General features: G+C 35.6%; 1 protein-coding gene across 1 annotated transcript in view; it reads right to left on the reverse strand.

The window, feature by feature from the left end:
- Positions 1-1303: 1303 nt before the first annotated feature.
- Aldh7A1 (aldehyde dehydrogenase 7 family member A1) overlaps positions 1304-19556 on the reverse strand; it is a 28743-nt gene continuing 10490 nt past the window's right edge. The window contains exons 4-8 of the mRNA XM_072536817.1: positions 15622-15837; positions 8623-8802; positions 4270-4452; positions 3839-4045; positions 1304-1609 (exon numbers count right to left, since the gene is read on the reverse strand). Coding sequence (XP_072392918.1) covers positions 1397-1609; positions 3839-4045; positions 4270-4452; positions 8623-8802; positions 15622-15837 — 999 coding nt within the window. The 3' untranslated portion in view covers positions 1304-1396. The remainder of the gene's footprint in view (positions 1610-3838; positions 4046-4269; positions 4453-8622; positions 8803-15621; positions 15838-19556) is intronic.

A 19556-nucleotide genomic window follows, 5' to 3' on the forward strand; every position in this document is an offset into this window, starting at 1 on the left:
TTGATTCCTGAAAACGAGCAAAACTTTTTTACATCATTGCTTGCTAATGACGCTATTATAGATGATGTAGATGGTTATGATGGTGACGTTGATTTTGTGTTTGAAACTGAATAATGAGGCAGATTTTGTTAAAAAGTTCTATCAAAAATAATAATTACCATTTTTTTATTTTCTTTTACCTTTATTGATACCTGTTTGTAGCATTAAATATTGTTTTTACGTTTTTGTACAAGGAACCACATTACTTTGTTGGAAAATAAACATGTTTTATTTGGACATTTTCTTGTGTTCCCTGAAACCCACTCGTTGCTACTTTATCAATAGAAATATTGTATGTTTCTTTATAAAAAAATATTCCTATTTATACATGGAACCAAGTGCCTGGTTCTTTTTAAAATTGTATAAAAAATAATGAAATTTAATTTTTTAAAAAGGAACCAAGTGGCATATTTATGAATGATATTTTTTACACAATTAACAAAAGTATAAATTACCTATACTAATATTGGACGTAACCTAGAATATCTTTGTAGAAACCGTTGTTCAAAATAATCGATTCTAACTGATGACAATAAATTTTGTTGATTTTCTCACTTGTTACTTGATGATGCTGTTCTATATCTACATCCAATACATCCATTTCATATTCTAGGTCAAGAATTGCCTACCTTTCTTGACAGTGTTAAGTAGTAATTAATATAAAATATCTCAGATTTAATACTCATTTGTTTTTTTAGTATTGTACGTACAGTATTGTGAATTTTATGTATATATATTTATCGTGTCGTACAGAGTGAACTACTTGCATTTTTTTGTATATATGTATATAAGTATTTACGAGGTATTAGATATTTTTTGTATACATGCATTTTTTATAGAATTAATTTGTTTTTTTTGTTTATTCTCTTAATAAGTTAAATTAATAAGTAAAGATTTTTAAAACGAAGCGCGTACGGTTCTGATTTCTCAGTCTATCGCCAAACTACCACACACCTACCACTGTGCCGACATGAGCGGCATCGCTGCGCGCCGTAAGACCAACAATGTTTTCTAACTGTGGCTTCTTCTATAGTTGAGATATTGGTATTGGGGCAAACGTCTACGTTTTCTTGCACTTTAGACATTTTTTTCTTTTCTTCAGTTGAAATTCTTTGAGGATTGTTGAGAAAAATTAAGACTTTTGCACAAAAGACTATTTTTTGCACATGTCAGTTAATGAGATAAATATTAATGATTATAAACTCACAGCATTTTTGGAGTATCCCAAGAGCAAGATCGTTTATCTCAAGAATAAGTTGACTAATTAAAATAATTATTTTATTTTTAACAATAAAGATAACAAATTTTCAAAAATTAACTTTTTTTGTACAAAATTATTTTCAAATAAATAATCTTTCTATTCAAATTTAATTCCTTGTGCCAAGGGTAATTGTTTGGAATGATTGATTGTAATGGTGGATCGTCTCATATATTGCTTCCATGAGTCGCTGCCTGATTCTCTGCCGCCACCAGTGGCTTTTTCACCACCGAAAGCACCTCCAATTTCAGCTCCTGATGTAGGAATGTTAACGTTTACAATACCACAGTCTGAGCCTTTTGGACCAATCCACTAAAAAATAAAAAAAAAAAAATAAAACGTTTATTAATATTTATTTTTGATCGTTATTGGCTATACTGTTATTACTGTTATTATCGGAAACATGGCAAGTGTTTGTCCTTCTACTATACTTTCCCTGATTATCGCGCTGTGCAGTGAAAATTAAATACAAACCAAGTGCAAAAGGTAAGTTTTAAGGTAGTTTCTTCTTAGTGTGGCAAAAATCGGAATTAAATTATAACTATAAACAGTACATTGAAGTAAGTGATAAAACATTGTACCGATACAAAAACTGACGCTACGTGACATAATGGACAACGATGATTATACCACGAAAAATAACACAAGGAAAAGCATAAGTGATTAGGAAGAAGGGGAATTTAGCAGAAGTCAAAGAAGTGCGGCATTACGGCCGGGTAATGGCGGAAGGTTGGGCAGTGGGCTGACAACCCACTCCCGGAAAAAAACACACTGTTACGAAACCTCAAGATTTGCCTCGGAATACAGGACGGCACTTTCGGAAACGACTCAAGCTACGAAACATGGACTATAGATTTGGAAACTGGAATGTGAGGACACTAAATAAACCAGGAGCTCAAACCGCACCTCTGCAAGAACAAAAAAGATTACTCATAATTACTGCTCTTCAGGAGACAAGATGGCTGGGGAAAGGTGTCAGGGACACTAAAACGCACACAATTCTATATAGTGGGAAGGACCAAGGAAGCAAAGAATGTGGAGTTGCATTTGTGGTGGATAATGGTTTTAAGTCAAAAATCATAGACTTCCAGGCAGTGAGTGAAAGGATATGCAAGTTAAGAATTTGCACCCACTTTTTTAACCTAAAAATGATAAACATTCACTGCCCAACAGAAGAACAAGAACAACATACAATGGAAAGCTTTTACCAACAGCTGGAGATAGTATATGATAATGAGACCAAAAATGACATCAAGATTATAATGGGTGATATGAATGCTAAAATAGACAAGGAGCCGTAGTTCTATGGCACAAGAGGAAAACACCCAATGCACAATGAAACAAGCGAGAATGGGGAGTTTTTGATCAATTTTGCCACCAGTAAAAACATGGTTATAAGTTCCACATGATTCCCACATAGAGACATACACAAAATGACATGGATTTCACCAGATGGAACCACAACCATTCAAATCGACCATGTGCTAATAGACCAAAGGGCAGCCAGTAGTATCTCAGATGTGAGAACACGACGATCAGCATGCTGTCGATCGGACCATCTTTTACTCCAAATCAGATTTAGATGCAGAGTTAACAAAGAAAGAAACGAAAGACAACAAAGAACAAAAAAACTGGACCTGGAAAACCTGAAGATTCAGGAATGTAAAGAGAAGAAAAAGTCGCAAATGAGTTAAGGACGCTAGAACTGCACTCCATAGAGGGCAAATGGAATAATAATCAAAACAGCAGTACTGACAGGGGCAGCGTCTACCGTGGGAAACAAGAAAAATGCGAGAAGAGGAGCATGGTTCGATGACGAGTGGAGACAAGCAATAGAGGAAAGAAATGAAATCACACAAAATTTATATAACAAGAAGAACACGGGAAAGACGAACATCATTTGAAGTCCCAAGACGGAAAGCAGACAAGATATGTAGATATGTAAATAAAAAAAGAACGAAATTAGAGGGACTTAGGAATACATAAAAAAGATAAAATTAAACAAGTCTATGTAAAGATGAAAGTGGGCAAATAATTAGTGGCCAACAGAAAGTCACAGAAAATTGGATCATTATTTTCAGACCCTACGTGATAGACAATACGAACTACGTAGAAGAGAGATAGAACTCTTAGAACTAGTAAAGATAATTATTTAGGAATAGAATTAAAAACATTGAAACATTGAAAAAAAGAGGTGAAATGTAATGCGATGAACAGAAACACCACTTGATAAATATATATATTATATTTAAGGAATGGATCCAGCAAAATCGATGAAACCAAACAAATTTAACGTGAAAAAATGACATGAAAGACGTAGATGTAATGAGAAACAAGATCATGTCTTATTGCAAGAGGATGAAGACGTTATAATAAATATTTTCTTGGCCATTGCTATCATAAAAATATTTGTTTATTTTAAAGAAACTTTTGTAATTTACTCCTTTTCGGCAATTTTTACTCAAAATAATCAGCTACTAACATGCTGAATAAAAGCTAAATATAAGCTTTAAAAATTGAAAATAAAATGATATTTCTTACCTCAAATATATTTCCGATATTCTGAGTAAACATACTTGAAGAAAGTCCTTGGGGTACTTCGTTATTCCAGGATATAGCTTGTTCTACACTATCTGCCTTTAATACATATACTATTGGTGCAAAGCATTCGCTGTGTAATAGAGGGCTGTCATGCTGAAGTCCTGTCACTATTGTTGGTTCGACATAGAATCCTGGTTTATTTAATACCTAAAAACAAATTATCTCTATTTAAAGTATTGCAATCTTTACTAAATTGTTGGACATATTTTCACAGAATTATAGTCTTCGGTCGAGGTCATCATCTGAAAGTTGGTGCACATCTGAAATTATCGGTCACAGGGGCTCTGTAACGTCATCTATCACTATTAAGTCACCTATTTAACGTAATTTATAAAGATAATTTAAGTTGGATTAAGATAAAATATACTTACATTGCCACCAAATTCAATTTTTCCTCCTTGCTTCTTAATCTGTTCTATAGTATCTACATATTTTTGTAACGATTGTTTACTGTGAAGTGGGCCTACTAGAGTATTATCTTCTAAAGCATCTCCTATCCTGTGTAGTACCTGGCTGTAGGCTTTTTTTAATCTTTCCAAAACTTCATTATAAACCTTAAAAAGAACATTTTTTACATATGTATACTTTTGGAAAAGTAGCAATACTTTGTTGGGTCGATTATTGGGAGATAATCGACCTAGAGATAAAATTCATAGCCAAGTATTTTTGCATTTAATTTATTATGTGATTTGAATATTAGAAGCGTAAAATACAAAAACAAAAAGTAGAATTCTATTTTGAGATACAAAAAATTGTTTAGATAATTAATCACCAAATAACAAATAGACCAATTGTTATTAAAAACATTCGATTCTATTTAGTTATAAAAAAATTATATTCTAGTCCCAAATAGGCTTTGTATGTGGTGAGATATTAAGATATTAAAGATTAAAGAGATATTAATAAGAAATAATAAGAGATATTAGTAAAAAAATCCCGAAATAATGTTTTACATTGCGTTATTGTTTTAATCAGAATCGGAGACAAACATAGTGTGTCAAGTTTAACAAAATACCTGAGTTTGCATGCTTGCAAATAATCCAAGCGTGGACTTCTTTACTATTTGCACAACAAAGCTGACCTACTGATAGACCGATTCATCATAGGTGTTATAATATAAAAAGAGAAGAAAGGGATCGAGTTCAGAATAATATTAGTTCGTTAGTTAATTATAATAGTTCATTTATCCAAGATGTAATTATATGTAGTTACTCGTAAGCTGTAATTAATATATTAAATAAATAATAAATAATATAAACCTCTCTTAATCCAAGATGTAGTTCCATAAGTAACATCGACAGGAGTTGATGTATCCCAGAAAGAATTACTGACTGAAATATTGTGGAGTAGCAATGACAGAACAATTAACAACATTAATTAATAAAATTATAAAACATAATAAAATACCAGAAGAATGGAGAATGAGCGAATTAATTCGGCGGGCGAACTTTCGACACCAAATTGTCTTTGTACCTGGGGTAATCGAATGGTCAAATTTTATTATAGGAAATTTCGACACCGCGGCGTAAAGCAGGTAGGTAGGTAATTAGCGGCGATGGACATTTGCACCCAAGCAGGACAAGCGGGTTTTCCCAATATTTATTGTCACGGCGGGGGGCGTGGCACTTGTGTACTTGTGACTAAATTATTTCAGTTGTAATTTATTTCTTGTTTGACGTTGACTTGTGCACGTATACGGATATTTAAAAAATGAGTTTGATAAAAAGTTCCCGTGGTCGAGATTTATTAGTGGTGGAGCATCATTCGTTCTCGAAACAGAAAGTGTTAAAAAGCGGGGAGATATTTTGGCGCTTCATCCAAAGAAACACTAAGTGTTCCGCAAAAGTGTTTACAATAGGCTGTGAGGACCTCACCATCAAAAGAAGTGATTTGGTACATAATCATGAAGCCGATCCAAAAAAGCTTGAAGTAAAGCTTGATGCCGTTTTCACTTACACCAAAACTGGTTTAAAAAAATTCAATCTTTGGGTTTGGTACAAGAATATAAGTTTACAAATTCAGAAATGGTTAAGGCATACGTTTGGTTTAACTTATTTAAATCCAGCAGAAGTTGAAGAATGCTTTCTTTATGATTTAATGTCATATAAACCTATAAACGCAACACTTGATATATATGCAGATTATTTACTGGAAAATTACATTTTCGATAGCGCTCTATTTCCACCACACATATGGTCTAATCAGAATCCGTCTATTGCGAGGACCACAAATGCCTGTGAATCCTTTCATTCGAGATTTAATTCTTCTTTTTATTCAACACATCCTTTTATTTTTATTGAAAAGTTAAAAGAATTTCAAGTAGACACTTATGTCAAAATAAATAGTTTACATATAACAGCAAAAATCAAAGATACTACTGTTAAGGCTAAATTGGCATTTTTGGAGAAAATGATGGATAAACTACGATCCCAACAAATACGTAGGTTAGATTTTATAAAAGCTGTATCTTATCATTCCTATAATAGCAAATAAATCATTGTATACAAGTATATTAACGGTAAAATGTACAAAAATTAGGTACTAGTTGTATTATATTTAGATATTATTACAGTTATAAAGAAATAAAATGCACATTACTTTTATTAAAATAAATAAATTAATTAATTATGGTATTTTATTTATGTCGCAGCTATATTTATTTGGTGTCGAATATACCTGTAAGATAAAAACGGGAATTGGGGCTGGTGTCGAAAATTGCCATTAAATTTTAGTCGCTACCTGCTTAGTGTCGAAATTTCCTACGCCCAGTTAATTCTACTATTCAAAAAAGAAAATAACAACAGGTAGAAACTTACTAGAGGTAGAAACATGGTAAACACTACGCTAAAACTTACAACTAAAATTTTACAAGCGCTAATAAATCAGAATATAAGTTTAGCAGATGAACAACAGGGTTTTCGTAGTGGAAGATCGTATACAGATGCAATATTCGTTATAAAGCAAATTACTAAGAAATCACTAGAGTATAATAGACCAGCATTTCTGTGTTTGATTGACCTAAAGAAAGCGTTTGACAGAGTAAGATTTAAAGATGTAATCCATCTTCTGTATAATAGAGAAGTTCCCCTAAACATTATAAAAACTATCGAAAACATCTGTCAAAACAACAAAATGGAAGTCAGAATAGATGGACAACTTACAGAACCTATAGAAATAGGCAGCGGAATAAGACAAGGGGATTCATTGAGCCCCATGCTCTTCAATTTAATCATGGATAAAATCATCAAAAACGTTAACAAAGGAAGAGGATACAGAATGGGAAACAAAGAAATAAAAATACTCTGTTACGCAGACGACGCAATATTGATAGCCCAAGATAAAGATAGTCTGCAAAGACTGGTCCGCTTGGGCAAGTAGAAGTTCACAAAAGTATCTACAGATACATCATGATGGAATTCATTTTTAATAAAATAATTCAATTCTAAAAAAATAATAACGCCGCTGGAATTATTTAATTTCTACCAGTTGAAGGTCTAAAATTTAAGTCTTGCCAATGAGACATCCTCTTCAATTGATTGTTAGAATAAAGTTGAAGTTTCAAATACTTGACAAAATACATTTGATCGAATTGGTTTTTTTGAAAAACACAATATTCTATAAAGGCCCGTTTTCACACTACGTCTTATACGTTTTGTGGGTCATATAAAACGTACGACAAAATGTACGTTTTGTCCAGTGTATACACACTACGTTTTTCCTTCCGTTTTCTACCTCATTTCTAATTCAGAGTCTTGAGTTGTGTGAAGTTTGTTTAGTGTTTTTTTTTATTATGGAGGAAACACGGCTGCTTTCTTTTATTTTTTCAACTCTAAAGATACCACGACTGAGGAAAAAGGGGATGAAGAGGGAAAAGACAAGATGGTCAAGAGAGTGAGCTTCTAAAAAGAAGCCAGTATTCCCACGTCTCGTTACTAAAAGAGGCGAACCAGATGACTGGCGCAATTATTTGCGAATGGACACCTCAGCCTATTGTCAATTGCTAGAGTTGGTAACACCATACATATTGAAGTAAGACACCTCATGAGAAAAGCCATTACACCCCATGAAAGACTCACAGCAACTCTCAGATATCTTACAACAGGACGCAGCGTCAAGGACTTGGAGTTCACAATCATAATATCGAAACCAGCGTTAAGCCAAATAATTCCTGAAACCTGTAATGCAATCTACTTGGTTTTAAAACATAACTACTTAAAAACTTTTATACAATTCAATAAATTCCCCGAGAAAATCGTGGGTGCATTGCCGCAAATCTGACATTATTAGGCTTTTTTTGGGAAAAATGAAACGAACTGCAGTGGAACTAGTCGTCAAATAAGTCAAGATCGGACGACCTGTCTGAACATGTATTTTCACGTAACGTTTTATCCTATCAGTTCTCGCAAAACTATGCTTCTCCCATCATTTCTACGATCTGACCTTGGATTTCATTTCGATTCGACAAGACGTACGTTTTGCTGTTTACATGCCACGTTTTATTGTATAGGATTTGTCCTATCCAACAAAACGTACAATAAGACGTAGCGTGAAAACCGGCCTTAATAAATATTTTGCTCCGATATTTTTTAATACTTGTTTTTTATCTTTTGATACTAACTAATGATTGTAAATAAAATACATCCTTTAACATCAAACTAAGCAGTTTTTACGTGTTTTACTATATTGCATATTCCCTTATCAATTTTAGCATAAAAATATTTTACCTTGTTATGTAGGATCAGTCTTCTTGTAGTTGTACATCGTTGTCCTGCGGTTCCTACGCATGCAAACACACTTGCTTGTACCACCATATCTAAATCGGCGTCTTCAGCTACTATGATTGCATTATTTCCGCCAAGTTCTAATAAAAATTTTCCAAAACGTTTTTGAACTTCCACTCCCACCTGAAAATATATACATGTATCTGTAAAATTAGATAAAAAGGCAAATAATGAAAATACTTTTTATTCTATTTAGTATGTTATGTTTATTTAACAAAACAAACGATACGGGCGAGGGCAACAAATTTGTAGAGCTGTAAATTTGGTATGCGTATACACAGTTATCCAGTTAATAGTTGTGGTAGGTTTATCTCTGAACAAGGAAGGAAAAATTGTTATACGAAAGCGGAAGGGGACATCTCTTACAGATGAGAACCAGGATTAGTTAAGATTTTTTAAATATTTAATAAAATGAATGGTACAAAAATATGACGAAAGCACAGTGAACAAAGGACGGATTTCAGACTGAAATCCCTTTATTTCTTCTTGTTCTTCTTCTTTTTATGTTCCGTAGAAGTCGTGTTCCATCAGTATTGAAAAGCTCTGCCAGTGTTCCCTTTCTATTTGTCTAACTATTAGTTTTCTTTCTGATTCGTTCATAGTGGTTGTATGCCTCTTGTATTTTTTGTGTTCTGTATTGTAAAAAGGCTTTCCTCTTTTCTTCACATTTTGTCTTCACTTCCTCTCTAAACCATTCAGCTTTGTTGTTTGATATGTTAGTGTTGGTTACTTTCCTCTCTCCAAGTGATTCTGTTGCTGGATTAATTATGTTATTTTTGAGTTTTTCTCAGCTTTCCTCGATGTTATCGTTTTCTAATATTTCATTCCCAGCAATCTTCACTGATATTCTTTTTCTGTATAAGTATTCCGTGGATTCCGCATTTAGTCGTTCGACTCTGATTTTTGTTTGTGTTGGCGCCTCTCTTTTGGGTGTGAAGTATTTTAAGATGATTCTTATTTTACATAATATAATCTCCATTATTTGTGTGTACAAATGAACAAATTGTTAGTTTACATAATTCCTGACTACAGTTCCTGAAGTACAAAATACAAAAGAAATCAGTTGATGACATGTACATAATGCATTGTTGCAGAAATTACTCTTTACGCAAATAGTAGATGGAAAACCTTACCCGGAGATATAATTCTTGAAAATTTTATAAACACTGATACAAAAAATTAAGAACAGTTCAACATAGCCTTAGATATATTAAAGATATTGCACATTGGTATTGGATTAGAGACAGTAATACTACTTTACGTATGACTTTTCCGACGAAATGACAACTGCAATGTATACAAAGTTTAATGTATAATGTGCTCGTTCTATATCATCCAAAACCGATGGTATTATAGGTACGCAGATCTGCGACTATTAGTATTCTCGTATATGGATACCTGAAACTCCCATAGACGTATAACTCAAGCTTAACACTGTTAGGGACAACTTCTCTATTATCCATAAAGATTTCCACTGCAAAAGATGTATAATATGTTGCCTAACGTTACTAAAACTACTAATAATACTTCTCAGCAGGGATACCACAAGGATCAGTAATAGTTCCATGTCTATAGAACATCTTCCCTATTCTAAAGCTACTGCACCATAACGGAGGCTATACAATAGGTTTTGCAGACGATTTAGGAGTAGTATTAAGAGCCCGTGACAATTAGCACCTGAAAAGACGGAAGCCGTAATCCTTTCAGGCAGGAGAGACAGAGAGGACATAGTATTTGCAGACAATAAAGCAGTCAAGTAGTTTCAAAATCCTTTGTTTAGTACCTGGCCATCGAAATAGATAGCAATCTTTCTTTTGAACAACATTTAAGCAGGGCAGTGGAGAAGGCTGCACTTTAGACTGAAACAGTTTAACCCAACAAAGGATGACAAACTTCAAGTAAGTGAGCACTCCTTAGAGTAGAAGTGCAGTCGAGTTTACTATATGGAATTTCAGTGTGGTCAAGATCACTACAGGATATGTCACACAGAAATAAGCTCGAGAGTAATCAAAGAAAAATAATACTACATATAGCCAGTGGTTTTAGGACAATATCTTCGGCGGCTCTACAAGTTATAGATTAATAAATATCTATTGTTTTACTTATCGTTAGCCTAGTTAGCAAATCGTCTAAGTCCACTTTTGGTCAAAAATGAGATTTTGATATTTTTGGATAGGTGTCGCTACGATACACGTTTTAATAAAATCAGGACACTGATTCAAATTGTAGATTCCTGTATATTCGTATTTTTTCGTTCCGTCTAACTCCGATGTTTACGACTTGTGTTCGCAAATCGTCTAACTCCTACTGTACCTTAGTACCAACTTAGTTTGCACATGACGACGGAATTCTACACAGAATCAAGTTTGGATTGTTAATTTAACATTCTACTTAGCTGTTTTCACGAGCAAGTTTTAGAAGGTAACAATATTATCTATTATAATGCGTATGAGCAGTGAAAATACTTTAAATTAAGGTACTTTACAAAAATATTGAGGTTAGAGCTATCTAGTGTTGATTTTTTTGTTCACGTAATTCACATGAATATCTACTTATTTATTTTTTAACCTTCATTTTTGTTACAATAGTACGTAAAATACGTTATTTTGTTCTTTTGTCTTCAAAATATGGAATACAAAATAATTAATAATAGCGTTACCCCGAAAGCAAGGACTTATTTTTTAATTTTGAGGAGTAAAGAGATATTTCCAAATGAATCGTGAGGGCTTGGGCGACTATTAATAAGGCTGAGGGACTTCAATTGTTTTCTTTGTAAAAAATTGTCTTCAAAAAATTGAAGTAGTACCTAGTTAAAAGCAGTTTCATTGTTTTACTGTGAATAATTATTTATGTCAAGATAGTGTATGACTTGACAACTACCTATGTAATAAATCGGGTCTTCTATTTGACTCATCAGGCAAGGTGCCTCCATGTGTGATTTGTCAAAAAGAAGATGAAATTAACCGATTTATTTAATGATTTTTCTTTAACTTCTTTACAGCAAAACATTCAGGAGCAGTCCATTATGTTTCGAAAACAAGGCACAGCTGCAAAACTATTGGCTCTGGTTCTGAATTCAAGTGATACTACTATCACAAGAGCTGATATCAACCAAGATGTGCATGAAGAACACACGCTCATCACAGCTGATATCAAACAGGATACTAATGTCGTTGAAGAAACAACCACTACAGTTGATATTAACCAGGATATCCATGGCTATCAAGAAACAACCGCCACGACTGATACCAACCAGAATATCCATGAAGATACAATCATCATAGCTGATATCAACCATGCTACTCATGTCGTTGAACAAATAACTACCAGAGTAGATATCCACCAGGATCTCCATGCCCATGAATATACAACCATTACAGCTGATAAAAATCAGGTTGTTCATTCCCATGTAGACACAACAGCTACTAGCATCCAACTTATTGCTATGGAAGGAGATATTATGACATATCACGTTTTACAAGCACCTGATCCTGAATCATTAAATGGAATTGAATATTATGGAATTCAAGTGGGACCCAATAAAGAAAAAATTGTAGTCCCAGAAATAGAAGTCTCAGAAAATACTGGGTCCAATACTTTTCAACCTGTCAGTAATTTGCAACCTTCCATTGTAAATGTTGATGTAGACACAATTGAAATTCTTGCGCCCATTTCTGGATCTTCAGAAGTGAATACGGAAAATGTTGTATCTGGCGAATCAGTTATAGAAGAGAAGAAGGAAAATGTCTCTGGCAAGTCGTCTGTTGGAGAGAACATACAAGCTCGTATGCGTAAAAGAAGACACCAGGTTGACGAAATGAAGTGGGCACAGAAAAAGCAAATGAAACTTAGGAATGAAGGGAAAACATATAAGGAGAAAAAAAAAGAAGCTGATGGAACATGGAACTACAAGATCACCAAAGAAGCCAAAAAAATGAAAGAAAGGCGCAACTGCCAAAGGAAGGAACGCAGTGTACTAAAATGTTTTTCTCTCACAGAAGACGATAGAAAAGCTAATTTCTCAGAGTATTGGGCACTAGATCGTAATACAAAAAAATATTTTCTAAAAGGCTTGATCAATAAAAGCGTTACAAAGCGAGAAAGAAACAGAAAAGACGTTGATACTTCAAGGCGGTCTTTCAGCTACGAATATCATCTCAAAAAAGGTTTGGAGACGGTACGGGTATGTAAACGGATGTTCCTCGGTACACTTGCTCTTGGTAATTCAGCCATTCTTACTTGGTTGAAAGATAAAAATCCCGAAGAACAGCATATTGATGCCGAAGAATTTTCTAATGAGGAACCTATATTAAGAGAAGCAGAACAAAAAAGATCGCTTTATGAATTTTTGGACATGTTGCCCAAGATGGAATCGCATTATTGTAGAAGTGTTTCACAAAAGCTCTATGTAGAACCCATATGGAAATCAAAGCGAGCATTGTTTGAATTCTATAAATCTGACTGGTGCCATCAAAGAAACATTGAACCATTGAGTTCGTATGAATTTCATATTGCTTTTGTAGAGAAAAACTTAAGCCTGTTTGTGCCAAAAAAAGATGAATGTGAAGAGTGTGCCAAATTTAAAACTGGAAATAGCACTGAAAGTGTGTACAATGAGCATGTTGAAAGGAAAGAAGCTGCAAGAAAGGAAAAAAATGCAGACAAACAGAATGAAAAGTATTTAGTTTACACGATGGACTTGCAATCTCTCCTTCTTTGTCCTAAATCTAACGTTTCCATTTTGTATTACAAAATGAAGCTTTCAGTCCACAACTTCACAATTTACAACCTTCAAAGTTGTGACGGGTATTGTTATCTATGGAACCAAACTGAAGGTGGCATTACTTCAAATGAATTTGCAACAATGATATATAACTTCATTGAACGTGAAGTCTTACCTCTACCTCTAGGAAAAGACAAGATAATCTTCTACAGTGACAGTTGTGGGTACCAGAATAAAAATGTTACTGTTTCTAATGCTTTGTTAAGATTAGCTGTACAGAAATCAATTATAATCGAACACAAATATCTTGAAAAGGGTCATACACAAATGGAAGCTGACTCGATGCATTCTTGTATCGAAAGGGAGCTGAAGAATAGAAAAATAAATGTGCCTGCTGATTATATTAATATTTGTGAAAATGCACGAATACATCCTAAACCATATAAAGTCAACTACTTGTATCATGGAGAATTTAAAAAATTTGATACAATTGGTCCTTATGAATCAATAAGACCAGGAAAACTAGAGGTGATCCAAAAGTGAATGATGTCCGTGCGTTTCAATACAATCCTGATGGGAACATTTACTTCAAATTGAATTTTAGTGATGATTGGAGTGTTCTAGAACAAAGGAAAAGAGCTTCTAGATCAGCACAGAATCGAAATGAGCCTGAAGTAGACGAAAATATTACTTGTCTTTATAAAGAAAGATTGAAAGTGGCAAAAGAAAAATATGATCATTTGCAAGAGATTAAGCTTACTTTGACTGCTGATTATCATTCATTTTATGATAATATACCACATTAGAAGTAGAAGATTGTGTGCCTTTAGGTGTTTGTGTGTGTGTGTGTGTGTGGGTGTGAGAGAAAGAGAGAGCGCGAGGGAAATATGTAGAACAAAAGAATGAGAGAGAAAGAAAAACTTAAGTCCTTATCATTTTTTAGTCATTAGTCATTGTATTTTTTTAGTCAATAAAGAATATTTTTGGTCGTGATTTTTCTTTTTAATCCTGAGTATTTACTGTTTATTTGGATTTGGGATAAGGAAATGTAATTGTTTTTACTTGTTAAGTGCCACTTGATTTATTGTGTTAGCTTTTTTTATATAATAGGTAACCAAATAAAATTCATGCAAAACCTATATATCAATTTCTTGGAAATTATTAGAAAATAATATAATAATATCCGAACGGAAATTGAATTAAATAATTGTATTAAATACAATAGAAATTTTCTATAAGTATTACTATCTGGAAAACCATTCAAATCCATTGGTTCCTCATTCGAAATACGTCTATGTCCAGTATAAAGAACTAACTCAAATTTTAATGATCGAGAAATACGTCTAAGTGATGAAAACCCCCCCCCCCCCCCCATGACCACAAAAGATGAAAATAATGGAAAATAGTTTAGTTTGTTGATTTCAGCTAAAAGAAGAAAGGAAAAAGCACATAATCTGAGATTTTGATGAAACTTGGTTCTATATTGTGTGTTTTATTCACTTTTTAGTGTCTTCTGTAAAATTTATAAAAATGGACTTAGACGATTTGCTAACTAGGCTAACGTTATGCAGGAGAGAAGAGATATCGAGCAGCGCAATGGTGGTGAAAATAGGAAAGAAGCCAGAGAGGCGACGATGCAAAAATGGCAGAATATATGGATAAGAAGCGGTGGACACTACAGTTGATACCGGACACCAGAAAAATGGATAGAGTAAAAACACAAGGGCCTAAGTTACCATTGAGTGGTCATGGTTATTTTCGAACATATTCTAAGAGACGCACCTATGGATTGAAGACAGACAACATTGTATTATTGAAACAGAAAGTTTATTGATAAATTACATGCTAAAGAGTCGGCAGAACTGGCAACGAGGGTACCAATTAATAAAGAAGATAATTAAAAAGAAAGAAGCAGAAGACAGACTTTTGGGAAGTAAAGTGGGATGTTTATCATCAAGATGAATGTGACCGCATATGTCGTGATAGTCGATTCCACTTCATCCCTACATTAATGGGCCCCGATGGTTTTTAGTCGGTAAAAGTCCGGCACGCCATCTCGTAATAGAAACGGTTGGTGCCATTTAATGATTTTCCCTAGAAAAACTAATATTACTAGAAGAAGTATACACGATACTATCATGATTGTGTGATTTTAAATTCTTTTTTCCCAAATAGAACAAATATAAATATTTAATTAATAAATTAATTTTGGAACGCACCTGTTGACCGATATGAGTGCTTCCTGTAAAGGATAACAATTTGATTCTGTGATCAGCAGCCATAGCCTTGCCTACATCTGCACCCCCACAACACAATGATGCTACAGCTCCAGGTAGATTATTCTTTTTGAGAACATCGGCGACTATCTTTGTAGTTGCAACAGATACAAGTGGAGTAGTTTCAGCTCCTTTCCATAAAACAGTATCACCACATACCTGGAAAAAATATTTTATATACTGTTGTGAATTTATTAAAAGGTTCAATATTTATAACACTTACGGATTTAATTTATTTCTTTATTTATATTAACTTATCTGACAATAATTTATTATATCCGTACGTACAAATTCGCGAGCGCGGGTCTTGAGTATTAACTGCCCTCCATATAAAAATGTTGTATTTATATACGAAATCCTGATATACTAGAACAGCATCGAAAGATCGAGAAGCTTAGCCGGCTCATTCACCATAATTTTGGTTCTAGACTTCCACCGAAATTTCTACAATAAAACAGAATAATTAGTCATAAAAGTTAGGCCAGTATATTTATCGTAACATTGCCCCCCTCTTAAAAGATGGTTCCTCCTGGAACCTTGTCGGGACTGGAACCGGAACTGTATGCTGGTATCGGCAACTGGACCCTCTTTTACAACTTCCAGTTGTATAAAAATGACAAGGGACGGTTTTCTCTCCGCACCAGTAACTATGCGGATTGCAACAGACTAACACCTGGACTTCGGTGTCTTTAAAGATCTCCTCCACCATATTTCGGATAACCCTCCAATCTAATTGGCGGCACTCCAACTTTGGCATGGCTAACTTTTGCACGTCGGACTCTAGTACGTGCCCTCTCAATTGAAGTAAGGCTTCCCATACATCTCGGTAGGTAGGTTGGTCACGGGCAGTGTCTTTTGTTACCAGGTAGAAAAGGTAACGTGATGCATCTTGGAGTTTCAAGGTTTTACCGGACGCTGGCACTTGGCATTGAAGTTCTGCAACTCGACCAAACTTCCTTCGAAAGACGGATGCCAACCCTGGTGCGTCTTTGATACTGGCCGGGATGGTAAGGGCCAGCGAGTAGTCATCGGGGAGCGCGAGTAGATCTTGCTTTTCTTCAGTGGTAACACCATGTCTCGCTTTACCGGTACCTCCATAGGCACCCATGAATTCCTCAAACGTGAGGTCAGACACATCTTGGACTTGGTTTACTTCCACTTCTTCATCTACGTCGTGGTCACCTTCGAAAGATGCCAACCGGTTATGGTGTACTATCATCGGCTTTCCCCTCGGAATCTTGCTTATTCGGTAGATGACATCGTTGATCTTCTCCATGATGAGGTATGGACCTTCCCAAAACTGCTGCAATTTGGGAGAACAACCTTTTCGCTTCTTGGGATTATACAGCCATACTTTGTCGTTCTTCTTAAAGCAACCCTTTTCGGCTTGTGTATCGTACCGTTTCTTCATTCGGTCGCTAGCGATCTGAAGGTGGGAACGGACCAACTCATGTACATCGTCCATTCTTCTTCGTAATTCGATCACATACTCTTCACCTGCTACATCTTCTCCAGGTCGACACCCAAACTCTAGATCACAAGGTAGTCGCATTTCGCGTCCGAATAGGACTTTCGCTGGTGTCTGGCCTGTTGATTCGTTAACAGCAGATCTGTAGGCCATTGTGAAGAACGGAAGGTATTGGTCCCAGTCTCGCTGATGATCGGACACCATCTTTGTCAAATATTTGCCAACTGTCCTATTCATCCGTTCTACCATACCATCAGATTGCGGATGATATGCTGTAGTTCTTGTTTTCTTCATGCCTAGTCTATCACATATTCCTTGGAATAGATCGCTTTCGAAGTTCCTGCCTTGGTCACTATGGATCTCCAAAGGCACTCCAAATCGGCTGATATATTCTTGGATCAACTTATCTGCAACGGTGGCGGCCTTCTGGTCTGGAAGTGCGTAAATCTCGACCCACTTACTGAAGTAATCCATTACTACCAGCATGTACTTGCCTCCATTTTCACTTTCTGGAAATGGCCCAGCGATGTCCAAAGCTATTCTTTCAAACGGGCTTCCAACATTATATTGTCTCATAGGAGCTCTCCTTTTTCGGTAAGGCCCGTTACTCGTGGCACAAATAGTACATTTCTTACACCAGTCTTTTACATCATCGGAACTGTTCATCCAATAAAACCGTTCCCGAATTCGCTGAAGGGTTTTCCTTACACCAAAATGCCCTCCCGATGGACTGTCGTGTAACTGACGAAGTACTTCGGCTATTCTGCTCTTTGGGATCACCAACTGTCTTCTCTTCTCTGAACCGTCATCATTTTCCAGGACTCGTTTAAGCAAGCCATCTTCGATGATAAATGAGTCCCACTGGGCCCAATACGTCTTAACTACTGAGCATAGGTTTGATATTTCCTGCCAAGGTGGTCGACGGTTTTCCTCTTTCCATTTTCGGATTTTCTGTATAACTGGATCTCTCTCTTGTTCTTCCCTGATCTTAGTAGGCGTCCAGTCGTCGTTGACAATCGTCGTTCTTAGCACTGCTGCTTCCTTGGATTCCGTTTTGTTGCAGTGGGAACACTCTGCTGAGCATGGCCTTCTGGAAAGAGAATCAGCGTTTCTGTGGCTAACTCCGGCCCGGTGCTCAATCTTAAAATCGTATTCTTGGAGTCGTTCGATCCACCTGGCTATCTGACCCTCTGGATTCTTAAACTGCATCAACCACTTAAGGGCGGCATGGTCGGTTCGGATTAGAAACTTTCTGCCATAGAGATATTGATAGAAGTGCTCTACTGATTTCACTACTGCCAGAAGTTCTCTTCTCGTGACGCAATAATTCCGTTCTGGTTTTGAAAGAACTTTACTAAAATATCCGAGGACTCGTTCCTGTCCTCCTTGAATCTGAGACAGCACTCCTCCAATTCCCACATTACTTGCATCCGTATCTAAGATGAACTCTCCTTCTGGCAGTGGATACCCCAAAATTGGTGCTGTTATTAAATGCTTTTTCAACGTTTCAAAGGCATTTTGGCAGTCTATATCCCAGCGGTATTCTCTTGATTCCTCTGTAAGTCGCGTTAATGGCTTAGCGATATCTGCAAACTTCTTAATAAACCTCCGGTAGTAAGTACATAGTCCAAGAAAACTTCTCACTTGATGTTTGTCAGTTGGTTTTGGCCATTCCTTAATGGAATCGATTTTTCCCTTATCCACGGCCACTCCTTCTTTACTGACTATATGACCCAGATAATTGACTTTACCTTGAAATAGCTGGCACTTCTTGGGGTTTAGCATCAATTGGGCAGCTTTAAGTCGATTAAAAACGTTTTCTAAATTCCTCAAATGATCTTCGAATGTCTCCCCCAAGACGATTATGTCATCTAAATAAACCAGGCATGTTTTCCAAGATAACCCTCTCAACACATTTTCCATAAGCCTCTCAAATGTCGCAGGAGCATTACAGAGTCCAAATGGCATAACGTTGAATTGCCACAATCCAGATCCTGTGGTGAAGGCCGTCTTTTCTTTATCTACTGGGTCCATTTCTACCTGCCAGTATCCAGACTTCAAATCCAAAGTAGAAAACAATTTACTTCCAGCCAATGTGTCCAATGTGTCATCGATCCGAGGCAGAGGATAACTATCTTTCTTGGTAACGTTGTTCAGCAAACGGTAATCCACACAGAACCTCGTCGTTCCGTCTTTCTTCTTAACCAGGACCACCGGAGAGACCCATGGGCTCGTAGAAGGTTCTATCACCCCGTCTTTCTTCATTTCCTGAACAATCGTTTCAGCTTCCTCTCTCTTCGCCTGTGGTAATCGTCGAGCTGTTTGACGAATTGGCTTAGCATTACCAGTATCAATTTTATGCTTAACAACGGTAGTTCTTCCCGTCTTTCCTCCTTTCGGTACGAAAATA

Source organism: Diabrotica undecimpunctata, chromosome 7 (genome assembly GCF_040954645.1).
Source record: "Diabrotica undecimpunctata isolate CICGRU chromosome 7, icDiaUnde3, whole genome shotgun sequence".
Classification (NCBI taxonomy): domain Eukaryota; kingdom Metazoa; phylum Arthropoda; class Insecta; order Coleoptera; family Chrysomelidae; genus Diabrotica; species Diabrotica undecimpunctata.